At 43.2% G+C, this 23,651-nt stretch overlaps 1 protein-coding gene across 9 annotated transcripts in view; it reads left to right on the plus strand.

The window, feature by feature from the left end:
• Nucleotides 1-23,651, plus strand: part of ARHGEF10L (Rho guanine nucleotide exchange factor 10 like) — a 972,373-nt gene that overhangs the window by 869,562 nt on the left and 79,160 nt on the right. For all 9 annotated transcript variants that reach the window (XM_069610308.1, XM_069610311.1, XM_069610312.1 and 6 more), the window contains 4 exons: nt 13,986-14,107; nt 17,748-17,834; nt 20,842-21,062; nt 22,229-22,383. In XM_069610308.1, the coding sequence (XP_069466409.1) occupies nt 13,986-14,107; nt 17,748-17,834; nt 20,842-21,062; nt 22,229-22,383 (585 nt within the window). The remainder of the gene's footprint in view (nt 1-13,985; nt 14,108-17,747; nt 17,835-20,841; nt 21,063-22,228; nt 22,384-23,651) is intronic.

Consider the following 23,651-nt stretch of genomic DNA (forward strand, 5'->3'; position numbering starts at 1 on the left):
GCAAGGCAACCATGGTTTCCACATCTGCTCAAACTGGCGATATGCAAACCAATCAAACATCTCCTCCAGCATGCTGTCCCAATACAATGGGACAACACTCCATCCACATCCTACGTCTATGAATTTGGCAGCCTGTATCCTGAAGTCATAGAGTTTGGGCACTTAAACCTTCCTCAAAGTTGTTTGGATATCCTAAAGGAGGCACGAAACCCAACACCAGACCCTGTTACTTCAACAAGTGGAAAAGGTGTGTGGTATGGTGCAGATCACAATCCCTAAATCCAATTGAATGTTCACCATCCAATATTCTACACTAGATGCTTTATCTACTAGACTCTGGCCTAGTTTTTAACTCCATCAAGGTACATCTAGCGGCCCTGTCTGCGTACACCACTTCACAGAACAAAGTGACTTGGTGTTGCTGTTATCAAAGATTTCATGGAGGGAGTAAAGAGACTATACCCTCCCATTTCTAACCTTCCACTAGGTTAGGACCTTAATGTTGTACTTGCGAAGCTCATGGGTCCACCCTTTGTGCCTAGGTACAAGGCCAGCCTCAAAAACCCAACCTACAAAACAGCCTTTCTGGTAGCCATCACCTCAATAAGACTAGTCAGTGAGCTATAGGCATTATCTGTACACCGCCCTTTCATTTTGCTCTACAAGGACAAGGTGGTCCTTAGAAAACATCCTAGGTTTTCACCAAAATTCATATTCAAGTTCCATGTCAACCAATCCATTGAACTACCTATGTTTTTCTAAAATCGATCTAACTCAGCTGAAAGAAGCAATCATATATTAGATGTAAGGGCGGGGTGGTCTTGTACTACATAAAGAAAACCTCTAAGGAAAACAGACCAGCTCTTTTGTTCCATAGCACCTGGTAGGGAAGGTGATCACATTTCAAAAGAACATCTCCAGATGGATGGTCAAATGCATACAGCTGTGCTATTCACTATTAAAAAAGACCCTATCTTTCACACCAGTATCTCACATTACCAGAGGTACAAGAGCTACTTCAGCTTTTATTGCAAACTCCCCCCTAGACTCTATTTGCAAAGCAGCTACTTGAAGCTCCATACATACCTTTACTCAGCATTACTTTATTGACACACATTCTAAAGAGGATTCACAGGTGGTGAAGTGGTGCTAAAACATCTATTCGCCACTGTACCTACTCACAACCCACCTCCTTCTTCCGTTACTGCTTGCTAATCTATGCATAGCATTTGATCTAATCAGATCCACAAGCCTCAGAAGGCATACATTACTCACCTTAATCGTATTTCCGATGCGTGTACCTGCTTAGATTCACAAGCACCGCCTTTCCTCACCTCCTGGAGTGGAAGGTGCATAGGTGTTTTTTGCTCTATCGCTATTTTCTGCTTTATTACATCTGTACTCATGCTACACTTCATGCAACCTCATGTCAGAAACAAAACAATTTGAGAACCTCGACGCGTGAAGGACAATGATTACTGTAGACCTCACACTAGGGATAGTATTACTAACACACCCAGTCGATATCCCTGTATAGGTATGCCAGAGAGAACCAGGGTTCACACTACATAGTCACGTTCAGAGCACCAAGGGCCCAACAAACCCTCCACCGGCATACAAATGGAGGACTCAGCCAAGGGCAAGTTTGAACTGTCCTTTATTTTTTCGTAACAGACAGGGATCATACAGGAAACAATTCTCCATCACTCACAGCTCCTGAGCCTTTGTCAGGGCCTTTTATTACATTCTGACTTCACAAAATATGGCTGATTGAGTGATTGGGGTGGTATCACCCATAGCTGGCACATATAGGGGTTATTCTACTGGACCTTGCATGTCAGGTGGCTTACCTGACCCTTCCCCAAAAACGATCTATTACATTGTAGCAGAGTCGCAGAATTATCATTGGCCTTTGCCCTCTGCCATCCACCCCTAGAACTGTGTTCCCTGATTAGCTGGAGCTGATATCCCCAGGCCTAGGACCCAGCTGTGTTCTCAGTGCTCAGTTCACCTACACTCAGTGCCTGCATGGGGCAACATTGTAAAATAATATATGTATTATTTTGTGACTACTTCGCTTTCCGGTCCAGCTGCACTACATTGTCGAAGACCGCAAAATTGAGCTCTCTGGTCTGCAATTAGTGAAGATTTATTCTGTTTTTTTGCAGGTGGCTCCTTGTCTTTGAGCTTAGGAATGTGCTGCTCATCTCTGACCTTGGCTGCGAGCCCTGGCCTGGTGCTTCGTGCTGCCTAATTCTGCTTTGCTTTGTCTTTCATTGTGCAGCCTGTGGCTTCATGTAACTCTACTATAGTTGTGCTGTGATTTCTATATGTTTATACTGTGCTACTCTTCGTATAGGTTAGTGGTATCCTGGCACTTCCAAGTCCCTTATATGATCCTGTAGTTCCATATGGTTACTTACAATAACCGTTTGCAAGTTGCTCTGCATCTCTTGTTGCCTTGCGTTTCTGCTTTTGACTAATGAGAAACAATCATAAAGCTTTTGACCGTATGTATATGTATCTGTCCTCTGTCCTCTATCTACAGAACTGTGTAATCATGTTCTTCGTGTGTGCACGTCTGTGTCCATCTAACTGTGTGTGGATGTCAGTGTGTTTCATGGCTAACGTTACTCTGTTTTGGGGTCGCTAAGGATGTCAGCACCACAGGATATTGGTCATTAGTTGATCATCTCCATTGAGGGGTCTGGATCCATAATCAGTGTTGGGGCACCTGTATCCATGATGACGTTAGCAGGATATGGTTGAATGGCTGTCTGAGAGAATATCTATTTGAATATTTATTTGTCACTGTTCCTCCTGGGGGCTGTACAAACAGCGACTGGCATCTTGTATCTATGACTCTTTGGGCTGTCTTGTTTATTGGGGTCAAGAGGGACATTTCAGGGACCCTCTCTTCATCCCTTTTCGAGTTTCAAAAACAAATCATGTAGTACTCCGCGACTACCAGTAGATTTCGGCCTATGCATATCATGTGACTCTAAGCAGATGCAAGCATCAGAAATGCTATTATGGTGAGTAGTGTATGCCATATATGTACTATCATACATTTTATGAGCAAAAGCTTATAAAAATGCTTTGGAAAATGGTCCCGTGCCCTGTTGCTGACTTGCATATTTTTTTTATTTTGTTTTTTTTGTGCTTCCGCACAAACCCGATTGCAAACTGTGCGGCTTTTTACCCACTTTTCACAGGAAATGTTGTAAAATGCCACAATTTGAATCCATTATTTAAAATACATTCTATGGGTAGAACCCACCTTCCCCAAGCACCCCATGTTTGGTTCGAGCTCCATCGCTGCGCTCAGTCGGCCACTCATATTCGGCACATATATTTATGCCCTTCCAGTTCAAAAATTCACCAGCCATCACTGGAGGCAATGATTTGAGTGCAAGCTGCAGAAGGAGGTGACTGGCAGCATCATTCCTTTTTGGGGGTTACCTCTGGCCAGTCTCTCTGCCTCCAGCCAGAATAACCCCATATCTTGTTTAGAGCGTTTCCTCCTGTAGGTGCTCCGAGTAATGCACTGGTTGTGGATTGATATGTTGTCTAATGCATGCCTTTCTGTCAGTCCTTCTAATTCAACTTGTCTTGCGATTGGTAGAGGGCACCAATGATCCTTGTGTCTGCAGAATGGAGAAGAGGAGTCATGGTACTTGGGACTGTTGTAAATTCACAGGAGCCTTATTTGATGAAGTATTTTTGCTGCATCTACAAGGCCAGAGTTTCCATCCAAAACTGCCTAGAATGAACTTTTGTCTTTGACTGTTGAATGGTTGTTATACCAGGAATTTGATCTCTCTGATGTTGTCCTGGAGCTGTTTTTGCTTCTCATAGGCATCTTAGAAATCCATGTATTTTAGTAGGACTGCGTATACCTCCTTCCAAGCTCATAATGAAACTTACTCTGCTAAACACAAACTGTTGCAAATAACAGCAGCATTCATGTGGTCACTAGCAGTGTGAAGAAAAGGATATTTTCTGGAGCTCTTGATTGCTTGTGAGTAATTCCTCAAGATCAGTATGTAGGTGCCCTTTTAAGACATCCACTTGGAAGTGCAGTATGTCCACCATGCATCCCATTTTGTGCAGGCACTGATAGTTGGGAACTGAAATCAACTTTGCAGTATGGAGTCTACTATTACTGGTTAGGATGGCCTTCTCAATTTTAGATTTTTTATACTGATTGTACCTGCCCTTCTGTTTACTTGGTCAATCCAAACATGATCGATTGATAGGATGGAACATTTGACAGGTCATAACAATCTGCTGCAAGCACTGTATTTATCTAGTCCCAGGTCCTACTTCTGCAGTTGTGGATGCAGTATTCTTCTCTGCTGTAGGGATGCAACCTTTTTAATCAATTGTTTGATTTTAATGCATTGTGGTATTATTTTTAATAGTTTTGCATTAACACCTAGCGGTTCACATGTCATCAGTGATTGCAGTCAAGGTCAGGCACTATGTGTCAAAACCCCTATCTGTAGAATCCCTTGGATTGTGTTTGTTCTCAGTTTGCTGAATTGGAATATTTCTGAGCAAGCAGACGGGTCATAGATGTTTCATGTAGGCCGCCTTTTGTCTAGGTGCACCCAGGGCTTCCAAACATGGAGGATCATCGCTTATTGGGATGCCTTGTAAGTGGAGTTTTGGCAAATGTTGATTTGTAGAATTCACACTTTCCTTTAGATATGGGCATTGTGATCAGAAGCTGCTTACAACCACGGTGGTGGCATGGTATAAAAACCCAAATAAATGAATGAATCAAACCACTCTCTAGGTCCAGCCTATTCCACCCTATTCCAAACACCTCGCTTGATGCCAGTACTTCTCTGAAACTGCATATAATTTAGCAATTTGATCAAACTCCATCACATCCAGCATCTTAAAGGTGAAGAAAACCCTTTGTAAAGTTGAAAGAGTTGTGCCTGTGTAACTTCCACAAATGTTTGTGAGCAAAATATTTACTTGGTGGTGAATGCCGGGAGAATTTTCTGAAAATTGACCCCTGAATATTCCTGGGTCACTTATCCAAAAGGGTCAGTAATTAATGAATGGGGTCACTTGAAGAAAGGCTTGGTAATTCCTGAATGGGTCACTTATCCAAAAGGTTCAGTAAATTCTGAATAGGTCCCTTATACAAAATTTGGTAATTCCTGAATATTCATGGGTCACTTTTGAGAGTTTTAAACCGCTCCCTGTACCCCTGAAAGAAATCCCTATCCCCCCCTCTGCAGCTTACTGCCCCTAGCCCCTCAACCCCCCAAGCCACAAGCATAGTTTAAACATTTTGCCAATTTCTAGTGCAAGGGTGTGGGGAAATGTAAATGAAAGTTACCCTGCCCTGTGTGCATGCCTGGGCCAGGTATGGCAATGGGGCATTCTATAGTGCTCTGTAGGGGTTAGCAGCAGTGTGTCCCCTCCCTTGCAGCACACTTATAATTCACCCCATGCCTGTATAAGTGCCCTTTGGGAGTTCATCAAGTGTATTGGGTGCAATACATATATGTTTAGTACATGTATTCTGTTGTGCGAGTCTGTGATTCTCTTAGGAGGTTCAGCACTGCCTGCAAGCTGCAGCATTTGTGTGTCCAGCTTTGTGCAGGAGTGAGATATTTCGCCTGGTAGCATCATGGAGAGCGTGGTGGCACCTTTAGTGGCGATCCGGTGGTAGTGCAGACCAGAGTTTCAGAAAGGGAGTGTGGGGGCCCAGTCGTGTGGAGCTCCATAGCAATGAGGAGAGACATTTAAGTGAGAGCGAGTCTGTGAGGGGTGGTGATGCTGGAAGGAGACCTCCCCAACCGCAAAGCTGTGCAGGTGTGGGTCCATACACAACCATTGACTGAAGCAGTCTCCAAATGCAGGATCAGCCTGTTGCCCCATGAGCCTGGCACAGAGGGTACCTTATAAGATGGTTTCTCATCTGACCATTTAGAGCATGCCTCTGCTGGTCATGGAGAGCCACCTTAGAATGTGATGGTCCGGGACACAGTCTTTGTATGATCCTTTGGGGGGAGTTTTGTACTCATAGGAGTCAGGTGACAAATATACGGCACTGACCAGTAGTTGACCAAATGTATAGTCTACTAGACCGCCATCTCTGACAGCCAGTTAGTAACTTCTGTCCAAAAAAGAACCCTAAGAGGAATGAAAGAAGAAAGGACGGTAAAACGAGGAAGCAAGTAAGAAGCAGAATGTAGAGGGAGAGAATAATGTAATGTGATTGACTTATGTGTACCCTTAAAACCACTTTAAAAGTAAGCCAACCCTCCTGGACGGCTTCTAAAAGTCGAGTCTAACTACTTAACAGATCCACATGCAAATTGAGCAATTTTCTATTCTTTTGAAACTCATTTTTAATATTCAAAAGTAAAATCTTTGTCTCCCTTCAATAGTAACCATTACATTGCATTTAAACCTTCCATATATTTCAAAAAATGGTTTCTAATACCTATGGTGATCTGTAACTTTCATGCCTTATTCAAGAGTCAAACTATACAATTCAGTCTTTTAGAGAAGGGAGTCTTCAAGATTGTACGGTTCCTTGCAGCATAGAATAGTAACTACTTGCCTTTAAGAATAAGGCAGGAAAGTTACAGATCACCCTAGGCAATAGCAACATCTTTTAGAAGTGTATAGAAGTTTTAAAGCCCCTGAATAATTTCATAAGATTGAGAATAAATAAAGAGGAATGAAACATGTCCGACAATCTAATGGTTAATAGATCTTTAACAGGATCTTTCGAGTAGTTGGAATAGTTGCTCAAGTAGAGGTTTGCAGAGACAGTAGCACTCAACATGGTGACACTTTTAGCACAAGGCACTTTAAATTGTTTTCTAATAAGTATTGTATATGTACAGTTGTATTTATTATTGTCTTGTATATATGTGACGATAACTTCTAGATTTATTGAAAGGTGACAAAGATTTAACTTAACGAATATTAAAAAAGTTGTTTCAAAAGAGTCGAAAATTGCTCAGTTTGCACGTGGATCTGTTAAGTAGTTAGACTCGAACTATACAAGCAGTCCAGGAGGATTTCTTTTTACTTTAAAAGTGTATCATACCAGGGTTAACCACTTGCTGCTATTTCAAATGAACACTGGGATCTACCCTTAGTTGAAGTAAGTACGCTTAAGACCAGCCTGTTTGATCACCCACAGTGATACAAATGTGGCTATGCATGCCCCCACTTTCTTCGGATTATATGCTACCATGCCTTAGCGTCCACCAGGGCACCTTGTCTGTCCCGTTCCCCACCCTGAACTGAGGGCATATTTCCCATGGATGTTCAAAGCATTCTTCAGGTTGGCTGTCAGTTCTCCTTTAATGTCTCAATCTAGCACTCAAACCAGTGTGACTTCTAAGGGGAAAAGGAATGTCAATGGAAAAATAAATGCTGCTGGTCATCAAACTACTGCTCTAACGTGGAACATTTGAGAGTAAAAGTCCTTTGAATTGAAGGGTAAATGTGCATTTATTTCCATTGACTGGGAGATCATTTTCCAAGTTGGGTACCTGTTCTCCTGTGGGATATTTTGACCCACTCAGCTATGCTATGCTACATCACTTTGTTGCATTGGTGCAAGTGCAAGAAACAGCACAAAATGGCCGTGCTGACTCCTGTGTGCACCAAGATCTCTAAACTGCGTGTTTGTAACAACCAGAAAATGGCTGCACCACCCTGCCACACACATTTCAGGTGGGGTGGAACAGAGTACTCACTACAGGAATGTGCCAGTGTGCTCTGCAACCTTTAAAATGGAGTGAAGTAAAAGAGGCAGCATTATTTTGCTGGAAATCCAAAATGCCTCTTTAAAATGACACTATTTCAACCTTAAAAGTGCTGGTTGGTGCTAAATTCATCAATTTCTCATGAACCACTGTGATTAAAAAGGCCCTGCAATGCCCAGGATCATCCATTGTGTCTCAGAGGAACCGGGCCTCATTTGAATGACAGCTCCTGTCCAATGTATCTTTGAAAAATCAACCCATGGCGTTGTTTTCATTTTACACAGGAAACATGTCTATTTTCTTGGCAACAGTATCAAGAATCAGCTGTCTAGTTAAAGACTCTAAATAGATGCCTGTAGCTGTATCCATGCTGCAAAACAACTCCAGCACTCTAACTATAGCTGCAGAAAGTGTATATTTTCTGGAGATGAAAACCGAATTTAAAGGAATAGTAAAATGGGCTTTTTCCTGAATGAAGGGCAAAAATCGCCTATTTTAAAGTACATTGTTGTGAGAAGGCTAGTAAAATGTGCTTTTTCCTGACTGAAGGGGGAAAATGTCCTATTTTAAAGTACATTGTTGTGTGAAGGCTTGATTATTAAGAAATGTAAAAGGAATTGTGCTAGGAAAAATACATCTATAAACTGTTTTAATTCTGTAGGTTTAAAGTCAAGATTTAAAAGTAGAAAGTAAAAGCTTAACGCAGGCTGAGTTGGCAAACTATATCAAAAAAAATCTTCCTCTGCCAGTTGCTAGCCCTGAGAAAGGGTGACACCTCATAGACTTCTGGCACAGGAAAGACTAATTGCTAGCTTGGAGACTTTGAATGAGCCAGGACAAAGGGACTTCCCAAGTCGCATCAGACATTTGTCTTTGCTCCAGGCTGGGACAATAGCAGGCTGAGACTCCCACCTGTCAAGTGTGAGGGGCAGTAAACCTCAATCAAGAGACAGGCCCCTCATCCTGCTTCAAAGGAATTGACATGTGCTTGCAGTTGGGGAAAAGAAGAAAAAAAACTGATGATGTGACAATAGACTTCCTTTTGGTTTGAAAAAGTTTATTTTGTAACTGAACTTCAAAGACATTTAACTTTGCAGCAAGAATGAGGAAAAATATGAAACGTTTGTAGTTTTAAAACTAATGTTATGCTCTTTCTTTGAAAACTTGGTAGAACTCATTACTGCATAAGGAACCAAAGTTGTAAAGAATGACAGATTGTGGGGAAAGTATTGATATTGTGAACATAACATTTTGTACACACATCTCTGGGGTAACTACACATCTGTGTACAAAGTTGGGACATTTTAGGCCAAATTTTTCATGGTTAAAATTGCCAAAATGTAGCAGAAAGGCTAAACCAGGTCCCATAGACTTGTGGTTTGGCTTGAAATATGATGCACAAAATATGTAACCTGTGTATCTAATTTTCTCAGAGGTTATAAATGTATAAAAATGTATTTGTGGTGAAAATTAGATTTTGGTTCCAGTGGCTAGGGGAGGTTTCTAATCATTGTAAAAATCATCCCATAAACATGACATTCTTTTCTGTGATCCAATCAGCTGTGGGCTAGGCGGGAACTATGCTCGTGCCCAATCCTAGCATTATAGAGGCGGGAGTAGTAAGCCTGCCCCTCCCATATACTGTAGTGTTGTCATTTGGCATTATATATAAGGGAACCTGACAGCACACACACACAGACTGATTCCTGACTATTCTTCCTGATTTCTTGCGTGGCGTCCTGTTCCTGATTTCTTCATCCTGTTTGATCCTGATTCCAGATTTTCATTGGAAAGCCAAGGCCTATGCATTACCGAACCCCTTTTCAGCTATGTCTCAAATTCTAAAAAATCCCCAAAACCCAAGGGAAGCATCCTGATCCAGTCTAGCTTGCTACTACTAGATGCATGCCTGCTCCAAAGTTGCCATCCCACTGATCTCCAGTCTCCAGTAACCAGAAGGGCAGTCCAGTGCAGTCCGATGACCAGAACCACCCAGAGGATCCTGTCCTGACAGAAATGCCCAGTTGTCCTTGGTTAGACCCGATCCGTGTGATGACCAGAACCCTTGACGGTCCAAAATCCTAAATTAAAGTGGACTGTAAGTATTAATAGGAATCTTAGAAAACCATAGCATACTTTGCCTTGCCTTGTCTCAACCCAATCTCTAAACCGTCCTGTCCTTACCTTCATAACTTGTAACATTGTCAGAATCCTTATTGCAATCCTGTCTGATTTATCTTGCTAAGCGCCATTTCTTTAGTCATTTTTATCTTGTGTAAATATAAAAGTATCAATCCTACTTCGAGTGATCCGACTGGTTCCACCGGGGCAGGCGCTGGGGATCTGGTGTTGAAGTCATGAATCAACTCTAGAGTTTACTGTGTCCCTCATTGGTATTCTGGCCGGAATGCTCTAGCATAGAGTAAAACTATAGTAAATATTTTCTTGTCCAAACTGAGTTTCTTTTCTGTTTTCACTACCCGATTTTTCTAAAAACCCCTCTCATTCCACATTGCATATCTCCATCAGTTTTAATAGCTAGATACTTCATTTCAACTCTGGATTATACCCAAGACCCATAGCTAGATCACAACCTAAAGACTGCACTCAAATCAGTGTAATTCACCCGTATTTCTTAAAAACCGTTTTACATATGTGATTTTCATTCTAAATAATTTTCAACCTTCCATTCAGATTCAAAGTGTTTACTTTTGCTCAAACTATAGCTCATTATTGTTAGTATCGTTCCAATGTTGCTCCCATAGAGATTTGTACTGATTTAAGGATTTTTGCACACATTCATTGTTTTACCCAGCCATTTCCGAAATGTCATTTTAAAGTGTAAGATTTCAAATTTGTTTTTCTCTCTTGTTTGTGGAGGGAAGGTTGGATTCGAATTGTGTTTTATATTCCTTATTCCTGATTACCTGCTGCTTCCTTATATCTATTTAGAATTGTTTATTTGTGGGTGCTATCTTTCCAAACAAGCCAAAAGTTTTCTTTTCTCTGGTGTTTTATATTTGTGTTGCTAAAGAGTGAATTTAAGTGCATTACATACCTTCCTATCTGTTATTGTCACCACATTGGTGATTGCTGCTCCCTATTAAAAAGTATATGTTTGATTTGAATTTTAAATAAATAAACAAAGGTTACCTTTATCAACCAGTCTGATTCCTGGTCCATTTTTACCCGGGGTATTTGAATAAGGGGTGTGATATGAGTGGTATATCACTCATAATATTGAACCTATATATATAATAAAATAAGCATTTCAGCTGTGTGCTGCATACTAGGCTGAGACCAGGGTGTATCACCTGATTGAAATACCTAACACTCCCCAATGGGGCAAGTGGAGTCACTACAGAGCGTCATGCCAAACCTACAGCATGCAAAGAGGGATATCTGCACTGGAAAACTAGGGGCTAAAACAAAGCAAGGCAATAACGCTTGGGCCTTCAACCCTACAGCCACACCACCTGTTAATACCTCATGGTGGCTAGAAAGAGGCTCGGTGACACCTGCTTGACCGAGGAGATCCCTGGACTTATGCGACCTAAATGCACCAAACATTCTGGTTTGTGCAGCTTATCACCAAACTTGTTGCCCAGTACCGCTGTGACGGGTGAGGCTTTGCTTACACCAGGAAGCGACATTCAATCTAAGTAAATATTTATAAAATTACCAATTACATTTTTTTTTTTAATTCCTGAATGACTTATAACTTTAAGACATAGCGTGTGGCCTAAAATCTCATTCATACAATGTACCCACTAACAGAGGATACTAATGGACGGGTGAGGAGCGATGGTAGAGGGAATTAGCCAGTGTTCATTTGCATGTAAAAGCATCAGACGATGTAAAGCACAGGTCCCTCTGCTAGAAACTGCGATTGGTTCAAACCCTTTTCCATTTCGTAAAAGAAAATTCTACTTTCGTTGCTAGCATTAGTTTGAAATTGAAAAATGACACAAATGGAGTGAAAAGCAAACATGTATTTGTTAAACTGCTATGTTATTAAATTGTGGAGCCTTCAAGTACGGAGATTTCTGCCTGCAGTGTGTATTTCCCCACTGTTAATGCATGAAATTCATCCACTACTGTCATAGCTCTGCCGCCAGGGCTAGCTGTTGATTCACCCTCACAAGTCTGCTCCAAGCTATTCCCACAGCTCCGGGGCCACATCCCCGGCTGGCCTTACCAATCACTGATGGTATATTCTTTGACAAATAAGAAAATCTAAGATGTAACATTATTCCGTCCTTGATGAAGAGAACATGCTTACTGCATGTCCATGTTGAAGTGATTTATAAAAGTGAGGGAGCCTTTGTACTGGCGACGAATATGACTCAAATAACTTGTTCTATCTAGTGTTTCCCGCACAGGACGGTCTATAACCACGTTTTAGCTCACTGTACCTTTCACAGAGGAGAAAAATCAATTTCAATATCAGTCTGGTCCCACCCACAAGGGCGGTCCAGCACCAAAATGCTATTGCAATTCTACTCTGAACAAGAGTACCAACAGCAACCCCAGACACGTGTTTCTGCCTTGCTGGGCATCATGACTCGCGGGAAAGTTAGCCTCCTCCTACTAGCCTCTCTAAGGAATAGTGGGCAAAGGGGCCATGTCTGGATTGCCGTTTCTAATTTAGAGCAGGTTATTTGAACCATGTTTGCTCTCATTAGAGGGGCTCCCCGACTTTTGTATACTGTAGTGAGGTTCAGATTTTAAGGGTTTCCAAATTGGTTTTGAATGTTTTAAATTGGAAGAGGCAGGAGAACTGCTTGGCGTGTTGGATGTGACCCAAACTATTCAGAGGAGCCCACTTGGTTATTGACTAGGTTTGGGCGAAGAACTGTGTTTGGGGTTTGTGTGACAGCAGAGACTCTGGCCAACAGATTGTCTCCAAACGTGTGTCAGCTGTGCAGGATCTCTTTTATTTAGGAACGTGTACTCTTTAGTCCCTTGTGACAGGGAGAAGCTCTCATTCCATACACTTAAGATATTGGGTGTTGGGACTGGTTCCCCACTCATAATTGCTAGCAGGGCTGTGTGGGACTCTTTTGAATGGCTGAATGGGAAAGGTGTGCTGCTAGGCTCTGCTTTGGTTTTGCATTCACATGGGGTATCCTCCTCCGATTGGGTGAATGCAGGACATACCCTTTTTCATACTTGTTGCATGAGCCACCTCTGGACCACCGAGGCTTCGCCAAATACTCCTTCCTTGCCCTGATCTATCCATCCAAGCTTGTGCTTAGCACCGTAGGCCTTTTTATTATCTACAAGTGGGAATAACCTCACCGGAGATGTCATTGGCTGGATGTGGTTTTATAGAATGCTGGGATGCACTTCACGTGCCATATGTGAAAAGCCAAATCTATCATCCGGCCATTCTCGAATGGACTGCACTTTGGGGCTCCATGCTGTGAGAGGCCAGATACACTTCAGGCCCATTTTCTCATTGCCGGAATGCTGCGTGGGCTCGGCTTAAACAAATGTGCTTTGAGATTTGTTCAGAATGTCCTGCAAATATCCATTGGCGCCATTTTCTGAGAGTGTGAATCCATGTGAACCCTGTGGCTGATGGGCTGGATGCACTGCAGAAAGCTTCTTTGCTTGGATTCTGTGCTGTGCATCCTTTCCGTGGCTGATTGTGTGGCACGAACCTTCATTGGCCAGGCAAATTCCCTTATCATGCTAGACTCTTAGAGACTATGGGGCCGATTCTGATATGCTGCATTGTATATCTTTCTCAGATGCCAGGGGTTATTTCCGATTTGCTCCTGCTCCTTTAAATCAGACTATCAAGGCCTAAACTTGGAGCAAATTTGGAGATATCTGGAGAATCCCTGAGATGCACGTGAGCAACTCTTTGGGAATTGCGTTTGCGCTGAAGCTTCCGAGACGCCCCAGGCATCTCCAGAGTTGCTTCATTTGTAGGTTTTGCACATTAGGTGCAAGGTAGCAGAGGCAAATCAAAGATGCTTGTGAGTAGCTCTGATTTGTTCCCGCACAGATCTTTGTGCACCAGGCCCCTTATGTGCAAGAAGTTCTTCTGATTGAGCGGATGTGCTGTAGAGCCCAGTTCTTAATGGGTGGCTATGCATTAAGGAACTTTGCTCCTTGGATGGGGGTGCTACAGTGCTGTTCTCATTGGAAGAATGCGGTGTCTTGGGTTATCTGGGTGGCACTGTTGTAAATGACTCTATCTCTTGTGTCTCTTGGTCGCAGAGGAAGAGAATCAGCCGGGCTGGCTCTCCCCAGAGGAGGACAAGAAGACAAAAGCCCCATTCTGGTGTCCTGTCCTGACATGCCGCCTTCCTGCCTTTTCCACTAATGCCCACGATCTAAAGGTACGTTTGGAATGGTTGAACACTGAAATTTGAACGGTTCTGCTGTGACAAGGCACCAATGACTGATCACCAGAACCAACATAACCAACAGATCTCCTACCCCAAGAACTATTCTCTACGCTCCAAAGCAGTAGTCACTGCCGGGGCGGCGCGGTACAAAATGCAACAATGAATAGATTGAAGAAAGACTTCAGTAGAGATGCTTTCAAATCATTACTCCTTGCCAGAGTCCAAATTACCTGGTTCTACAATATTGACTCGACACATTTAACACTCTGTTTTTCTATATATCAAAAAAATCAAAATGATCAAGAATGGTTAACACTAGAATTTATACTCACAAAAACTTGACCTGGCCAAAAATGGTGCAATTTCAAATCGATCCAAGATAGAATTCACAAGAGCGAGGGTGTTGTACCAATTCGCAACCAAATAAACGTGGCTTTAAATATTCCTTTTCATTGCAAATTATTTCTTCTACCTTGAAAAATCTACAATTTTCACTGTCAATTCCTTTTTAGCACATTCCTCGTCATCTTAGGTGTGTTTATAAATACTTGCATGTGTTTCTGATAGTTTTCAAATGACACTTTCTATGATCACAAAAGTAAACTAACCCTACACCAACCATACAGTGTGTAGCCTTAGTTTAATAAAATGTGTACCGCTGATTGTACATAGCCGGTCAGATAGCATAGCAAGTAGAGAACTCACTTTGACATCTGTGCAGAGCCTGCTGATGTAGGTTTGACTCCCGGCAGGGCCAAACTCAGCCTTTCATCCTTCCGAGGTCGATAAATGAGCACCACACACCGTGGGTAATAATAAGCAGTGCTCAGATACCTGAGGGTTTGTAGCGCTATACAAATGCACAATTATTATTATGTCACTACGTTTTCTCATTGACTTATATATGACAGAAAATTGGCTTATCTCAAAGCTTAATGGATCCTTACTAGTGTACACTAGAAAACACAAATGTGTTCACTGCACACAACACTTATTTGCAATTCTCAGATTGCAATGTCCTCCATTGTTGAAGGTCGAACTCTGTCAAGGCATTATGGAATGATGCAACACGTTTGGTAAAAATAGCACATTTCACAGAAAACCTATGTGAACTTCAGTCTTTGTTCCATTAAACAAGCTTGAATCTATTTTTTGAGAAATGTTGGGCCCACATGGTAAACTTATGCAACCGTGTAGCCCTTTTTTTCTCAGGAGATTTATAGCAAGATTTCCTAAGGTGCCAAAGAATGTAGCGAGCACAGCAATGAATGTAGCGTGCCCAGCAATGGGTGTAGCGAGCACAGCAATGAATGTAGTAAGCACAGCAATGAATGTAGCGGGCACAGCAATGAATGTAGCGGGCACATCAGTGAATGTAGTGGGCACAGCAATGAATGTTGCGGGCACAGCAATGAATGTAGCTGACACAGCAATCTACTTAGTGGTCCTCTCACGGTAAGCACCCAGGAAAATACTTCCCTTGTTTCACAGTGCCCCCTGGGATAGGCGCTTCTCAGGCCTCCCACCTTGCATAGTGAAGTCCACCACAGACCGCTTAACTCCATGTTGAATCTCAACCCTGCTGTTCAACCCTGAACAACCTCTCACCATCTACAGAGAGGCATGAAGAGTTGACCTGTTACTTATGATATTGGAATGTGGTCACACTTATCACATCCCTCACATTATAAAATGGTGAAATCTTGGACCAAAATGTCCTCTCACTTCCATGCAGAGAGACCGAGAACAGACCTCCCAAAGAAAACCTAACATGACCTTTCACCTCTGGCAGAGGAATGAAGGACACATGTCTCACCTTCCACTGAAATACAAAGATAGTTTAAGCTTTTACTGTGTAAGTGGAGACATACCACATGTTTTCTATGGAAATGTAATGGGGAATCTTCCTACTGCAGGAAAATCCAGGACAACCCTCCCACCTCTTACAGACAATTCAAGGAAAGATCTGTTGTCTCCCACATTGATGTCTGTAGAAGACATCCCTCATCAAACAGAAAATCCTGTTTTCTGCCACATACCTATTCAGGGCTCACCTCGAAATCTGGGGCAAATAGCTCCTCCGTTCTGAGAATTCCAGGTCATTCCTTCCATCTTGTGTATTGAGGTCAGGGAAAATCTCTCAATTTCCACAGAGAGTTCTGTGAGAGCCTTAACCTCTGTCTCTGAGAACTCCAGGACATCTTTCCTCTCACAGGGAAATCCAAGACAGAAGTCCGAGAAGATCAGTCCCTACCCCCAGAGACAACTGACCTCCCAGAGTGCAAGAGGGCAGGTCACACAGCTTTCAAAATGATGTCAGGAATCCATGAGTCCCCGTTTATTTCATCATGGTTTTCATTTTTTCAGGAATTGACCTCTGACCACAATCCTATGTTGACTGGCTCTGCAAGCCTATGGTGTAATGGAGGCTGTAGCCAACCTTTGTCAGGCTCCCATGTATAAGAGGTCCCGTATGCATGACTATTAAGGTTGTGTGCAATGAGGAATTCTCTGCCTGCTTCCCCTGGTCACCCATTGCCCCACTCAGCACAAGAAGGCTGTACAGCGGCTCATATTGATGCAACCTAGGAGAATGTGTCTGGTTTTGTGACTACAGCATGTTGTACATTGGCTTCACGGCACATGTAATTTAAATACAAACCCCTTATGTCTAAAGCTTGCAACCCTGGAAAAAGGAAGCCGAAAGATTAACAATGCCCCAACAAATCGGGTGCAGTAAAAAAAAAAAAGAAAAAAAAAGTGTTCGAGATTCCTTGGCCAGATATCAAAAGGGAACGTTATTATTCTAAGAGTGCCCACGTATTGTCCAGCTTGCTAGTATGTTTTCAATTTTGGAACAATTACTGTTATCTGGACACAGATCCCCAAAGCCCTCACAAAGCAGACCCACACACATTGCACAGCTATTTCTGAACTGCATGTAAATCTACCATGCATTTTACCCTCCCCTCTCCACGCTCTCCCCACTAACCTAAGCCCTTCCCCCTCGTTCAGATCCCCAAAGGTGCCTGGAGACCATGCATATAGCTGTGATGTGTGTTATTCATCTCAGTAAGAATGCATATAATATGGTTCTATGTGAATTCATCGCCAGTGTTTTGTTCGATGGTTGTTTTGCCGATTTTTTTTTTCTTCAAAAAGCCTCACCCCTCAACCCTGCTCTCCCCTTTTAATGTTATACTATTCCCGAACCCCCACCCCTTTATTTACCCTTACCCACTACCCCCTAATTATTTAATTGTATAGCTGGATGTTTGCTACTCGCCATAACCCCAGCAACTCCGGTGAAGTTAAGCGTTTGAGATTGATGATCATGCGAGATAATGGGTGCTTCTGGGGCCCTGCCTGACTCTCTCCTGGGAATGGTACTGTATCAGCTCAGATGAAACGCCGAAGCCTCCAGCCACTGCCCACTCTTGAAGGATCAAATTCTCTAGATTGCCCATCGCCAACCTATGTCTCACAGACACATCCAAGGATAGACCTTGGCACTCCTAGTGCATCGTCGACTGGGAGTGCATTGTAGGAGATGCGCAATATGATGGGGTGAGTGGTGTCTCTGATTGGTAAATCCTCATCTCTTTAATAATCGGTTATTCCTGTTTTACAGCTAGGGGCTGCTGCACACAATCCTGTTCAGACGTCCCTGCTTGGGTTCTCCGCCATCAGTACATCTCTACCACCAGGATTCCTCTGGGTGAGTAAGCGTAAGCGCTGTGGGGGGGTGGGGGGGCATCCCATTTTGCACAATAAGTCACTGTCCTTGTAGGAGTTGCTGGAAGATCCTGCAATAAAGCCACTGCCATCAACAATGCGTCATTCTTTTTTCCAATGTGCAGTTTCTCTGGGGCACTATATGCTGACATCGCCTGGTTCTGGTGCTACCTAAGTTTAGCTTAGTGATTTGCCAGGGATCACACAGTTTAGACCAGAAGAGAAGCTAGGACAGAGGGAACATGGGTCTGCATGCTCCAAATACAGTTTAGCCAAAACACTGCTCTGGGGCCACTGCAGGAGGGGTAGAGTGGGAATGGAAACACAGCTGTTTGCACTTCATGCTCTCTTTTAGAGTAACATAGAACATACAAACTCGAACAGTGGCTGTTTTAGTTGTGTGCTATATACCCTGACGCCTCTATGTGTCTATTCACTTGGGGCGTCACGTGAATGAGATAAACTCCTGCTGGTGAGGCAGGCACTGGCCAGGAGTGTACCTCCTTGATAGGGAATCGGTGTGCTTCCTAGAGTGCTTGGTGGTTTGGCAAATCTGATAGGGATGGACCAGGGTCAATTAGGCAGAGGGTGCTTTGGTGTCTCTCTTGTTTTAGTGATGCACATTCTCAGGAGGCTTGCTGTCCTTAATGCAGGTCTACTTCTCCTGGAAGTGTGCATTACTTGGATTGTCTTTCGAGACGTTGTCATGCCTTTTTTTTCTATAGCGCTGTTGGCCAGGGTGCTTTGTTTTTCTTTTGACTGTGGAGTTTCTGCTTGTGTGCCACGTGTAAGGAGGGTCGGAGAGATGCAAGCTCTTTCTGTGGTGTTCATAGGCATGCATCCCTCGTCTCACGCGTTTCCATGGCGTCTCTGTCTCCCTGCCTAGCTCTGCTTGTGGTGAAGGTGCTCTATAGAATTGTTTGGTGGTTGGACTCTTTCATCCCTCATCGGTGCTTCTTGCTAATCCTAATGGATTTCAAGGTTAGAGCGTTGGTGGCTGGTGGAGGGATGAGATGAAAGGTACTCTCTTTTTGGGAAGCTGAAACCTTGAACCTCCAAAGGAGTTGGTTCCACAGCACAAGAAGACCCGCCCACCCTTTTCATAACTAGCAGTATTGTTGTATGTTTATTGTTTGTATTATTGAAAATCCACAGCAGTACCGTTCGTCTATTGAAATTATAACAAGGTGCTCACACTCCAGTGACAATATTTGGACATTCCGAGGGCACAATTAGAATTCCACGCAGGAGGGAAGAAGTTATTTTTTTTTGTCTCAGCTTCTCGGCTGCCTCTGCCTGTTTTGGGTACTCACTGTGTAAAATGGGGATGCCACTGCTTTTCTGTCCAGGCATCAGCAATGTGTGCAATTCACTTCCCTTAGACCTCTGTGAATAGGTAGGCTTTTTTTTTTAATTCAGGAAACCTCTTAAAACGTAAATTGGCCCTATATACTGCTTTACGACCCACAGATAGTTTGCTGCTTCAGCGCAATGATTCCCTTTGGGGAATATGCGTGTGCAATATGCATATCAATATAGATCAGGGGACTGCAATCCTTGGCTCTCCAGATACTTTGGACTACGACTCCCTTCAGCCCTAACCAGCATAGTCAATAGCGAGTAATCATGGGAAGTGTAGTCCCAGCCATCTGGAGAACCTGGGGTTGCAGACCCCTGATATAGATAAACATGTGTATCTGTTGTGAAGGTGCATGGCTCGTATTGCTGTTTACCGTGATATCTTCTTATTGAGGCAGCACCAGCACAATACTCCCTGCTCTCTGCTACTCTTCCTCATCTCCTTCCTTCCTCATTTGTGCCATTACAAATTCCTTATTCTCCAATTTCCCTCGCTGTTCTTGATCTGTGCTCTAGTTACTTATCCGAGGTCACTTCTCTCTGCTTGCTACTGGGGCTTTTCTAGTAGAGCTGAACTGAATATTACATTCATTTACAATTCGACCTAAAACTGAATACCTGGCCTAAACCAAACAGACCCTATTCATAATGTAAGTTCTAAACTTGATGATCACACTGTATTAAAGCAATGAAAATCTCCTTTGCTCCTATTTGTCTTTTTTCCCTTTTATTATCTCTAGCATATCTTATGTAATGCATATAAACAGGAAATTAGCAATTGAGCGGCATAGAGCGTGAAATGCCACATTCTGAACTAAAGAGGTAATTTGACAGAATACGAGCTTCATCTGTTTGACTTTGGTCAGATAATTAGAACAGAATTCATCCGAATAGCTTCATTTGTGTGCGACGTTTGTATTTGAGTTTTGGATTTATGATGTGCATACTTCACTGGGAAGCAATGGAGTCAGACGTACAGGTTAGAAAGATGTGGCTAGGGCAATGATACAATTCTTGATTGGCCGCAGACGTGGGAGTGAGGGTACAAGTGTGTTCTCATTAGTGTTGCTTCACTGGTGGTTGCCTATTAGAAAAGCAACTCTGGTACATCTCTACTTTATAGTGCCATAATCTCACCATCCCTTGACCACTGGCCCTTTCTATTCACCGTTCATCTTCTCTTAAGAGGTTTCCCTCCTCTTTAACAGAACTGGCTACTATGTCCTCGTCCCTTCCCCCTGACTCCTTGTCTTGATGCACCTTGAAACACATTTTTGCTGTATAGTGCCCATTACAAATAACCAATAAATAAATAAATATGTTCCATTCTCATTTGCCCCACTGTCTTCCTGCATTGTCTCCGACGATATGTACATCTTTAAACCCCTACCACCAGGTGCTATACTAAATTGAGTATTTCCACTGCTCTGTGACTCACTTTACCTTCTGCAACTGTTATGTTGCTTTCTTAAGCCTAAATACATACAATGCATTCTTGATGACCAGAACTCACACAGGCGTTCGGCCCTCTGGTTTTCGTTTGTTGGCTTGTACATTTGGCCTGTGACAGTATAGGACTGGTGGGAGATGGCGGATATCTGACTCTTATTTCTGTTTGGTTCTGACGGCAGGTCGGTGGAGGCCAGGACGCTGGATCTGGCCAGGTGCAGATATTCTCCTTCAACCACTCCACTCCCCGGGCAGTGAAGTCCTTCCCGTTGGGGTCCAAGGTGCTGTGCATGGAGTACATCCCTGAGCGGCTCAGAGCAGAGGATGACGAGGAGGTTCTGCCAGAGACAGAGCCATCTTCTACGGTGCGACCTACAATCTGCCTCGGACTCCAAGATGGAAGGTATGCACATGATTAACAAGAGGAATTCCTGCTGGATATAGACTCTGTGTACGAGGTGAGCCTCCAAATGTCCCGCAGGGCTCTTTCTACCTTTAGCTCACTTTGCATAGTTCCATCTGTCACTTAGCAGACCTCTATATTTCCTAGGGGAATAAAATGCCCCTCAACATATTGTATCTATCCCAAGGGGCTTCTTAAGCACATATTGTATATATTCCACCCCCATCCCCCTCAGATCACACTCTGTCACAAAGGATGTATGCCCACTAAAACACAATGTATATGTTATAGATATGTATCCCTCTGCACACATTGTATATATACTCACAAACTTGTCTTGCCTATGAGCACACTTGGCATGTTATGAGTATGGTGGTGTGGGAGAAAATGGTGGTAATGGAATTATGTCCCTGGATTTGGGGATTTACCTCCAGCATCATGCTGGAGGTAAATCCTCCACTTTTCTGCAGAAAATCGGAAAAATCATCAGAATTACTGCAGCGGTAATTCCGGCTGCAGTATTTCGCAAAAATTGCCCCATAGAGTCAAATGGACTCTCAAAAAATGGAGATTAACTCTGCCACTGGCGCTTGTAATCTGGTGCTAATTCCGCCGGACCGAGTGGCAGTAATGGTAATTACATTGGGCAGTATTCTGGTGGATTTACCGCCCAACTCGTAATGAACCCCAATATATACCACACAATGCCCTTTTGCCCCTGAGCCCAGGGAGCCCTCACTGCCTCTCTATACTCATTGTAAATGCAATTGAATACACTCTCTGCCTTTAACACATATCAGAGCTCTCGGGTTTCCCATGACCGTGCATGTGAAGGCCATCCAGTCCTGTTTTTGCTTGACATTATGGAACTTGTTTTTGTACATTTCAAGTGGGAAAGAAAAAAACCCTACACATTCCAGAATCCAAAGTGAAAAAAACAGGACTGGGTGGCCTTCTCGTGCAGGCCACAGGAAATTTGAGAGCTCTGCAGTATGCATCCAAACACCGTCCCCCGTCACCCCCACTCCATGTTCCGATTTCCGTCATCACCAACTAATGTGTGTGTGTATCTGGGTAAAAGAGCCTGCTGTGAGGGTGTGTTGCAGCTTGGGAAGCATGTCTTTCACCTACTAACGTGTGCTGTTGTTTCTTTCCGATCTGTGTAGTATTCTGGTATATGGAAATGTGGATACGGGAACGCAGTGCCTTTTAAACTTTAAAAGTCCTGGGATGCAGCCGGTTCTGTGTCTGGTGGACACTCCTCGGTATCTTTGTGCGGGGCTGCAGGATGGAACAGTAGCTGTGTACACAAGAGACCAAGGTGAGGCATATGCGTGACACTGTCTATCCTTCATGTCTGACTTCTCCCTTCCCGGATGCATTGCTTCAGGACCACCCAGCAGCAGATCGCAAGACTGCAATCTGTTCACGTCATTGGAGGTTCTCCTCCAGCTCCACAACAGGTTCACAATGGAACATCGAAGGGACCTTGTACTACTGCTGCTGCTGCTGTTGTGTGTGTGTGTGTGTGTCTTCCTCAGCTGCACCTGCTTTGTTTGCCTGGGGGAACTATCGCTCTTTTTGTCACTGTACTGTACCTGTTAATGTCTTTGTGTGTGGGAGGGACTTGCACTGATTTTGCCTGCTCTATGTCTGCTGTAGGGGTGCGATTGCACTGGTCCTGTTAATTCTGCACCTGATCAGTTGTGTACACGTGGAAAGCATGTACAGATGCTAACTGTGCTGTGCCTTTTCTGTTTGTACTCCTGAGGTTTGTAAGCACTTCTTTGTTTTGAACAGAAAACTGTTTATATAATGCAACGAGTCACTCTGATGTCCTCATAATCACTCAGCTATGAAAACATATCTCTACTGCTCATTGGTCCTAATTGCTAAGCTAGATCTAGTATCTCTATGTCCTACACTACTGATTGGTTAACTCTCTTCCAAGGTCCCACCATAAAACATCCCATAAAAATGTATGACCTCATCATGCTTGAATTGTAATGGTAAGCTCTAAATAACTTCTGTGGAGAAAATGACATATGCTTATCAGTTAACATGCGGTCACACTCTCCGTGAACTGGCAGCATGATGACGTGTATGTAAATGGGAGGAGAGGACAAGCATATTGCCTTTTGTTCTTAAATAAAACAGCCCGTTGTATCTCCACCATGATGTCTCTGACTTTCAAGGAATTTGTTCTTGCCCAACTTCTAGTAATTCTGGCCCTTTCTGTTCTTGACATGTTCATGATTAACTATTGTGAGTTATGCTACTTCCACCATGTTAAGATTTCGTTTGAGCAATTATTAATCTCTTTAGCTGCATCTACATTTCTATGTAATGCCCAGCCGATCCCTGAGACATTAATCTGTCACCTACTTATGAAATGTCCTAGTCTGCGGTGTTGTTGTAACTGATTCATCTTAATGGTTGAACGGTCAGTGCCCAGATACTGGTATCTTGTTCTGTTAAGTAAACTTGGTGTCCTCGGCTTTTGACATTCTGTTTAGGCAGCTAGCATCCACCCACTGCAGAATCTTCCTGAATTAAAATGCATTTGTTTCAAATAGCATGCGTTGCTCG

Source organism: Ambystoma mexicanum, chromosome 8 (assembly GCF_040938575.1).
Source record: "Ambystoma mexicanum isolate Mex_15411 chromosome 8, UKY_AmexF1_1, whole genome shotgun sequence".
In the NCBI taxonomy this organism is placed as follows: domain Eukaryota; kingdom Metazoa; phylum Chordata; class Amphibia; order Caudata; family Ambystomatidae; genus Ambystoma; species Ambystoma mexicanum.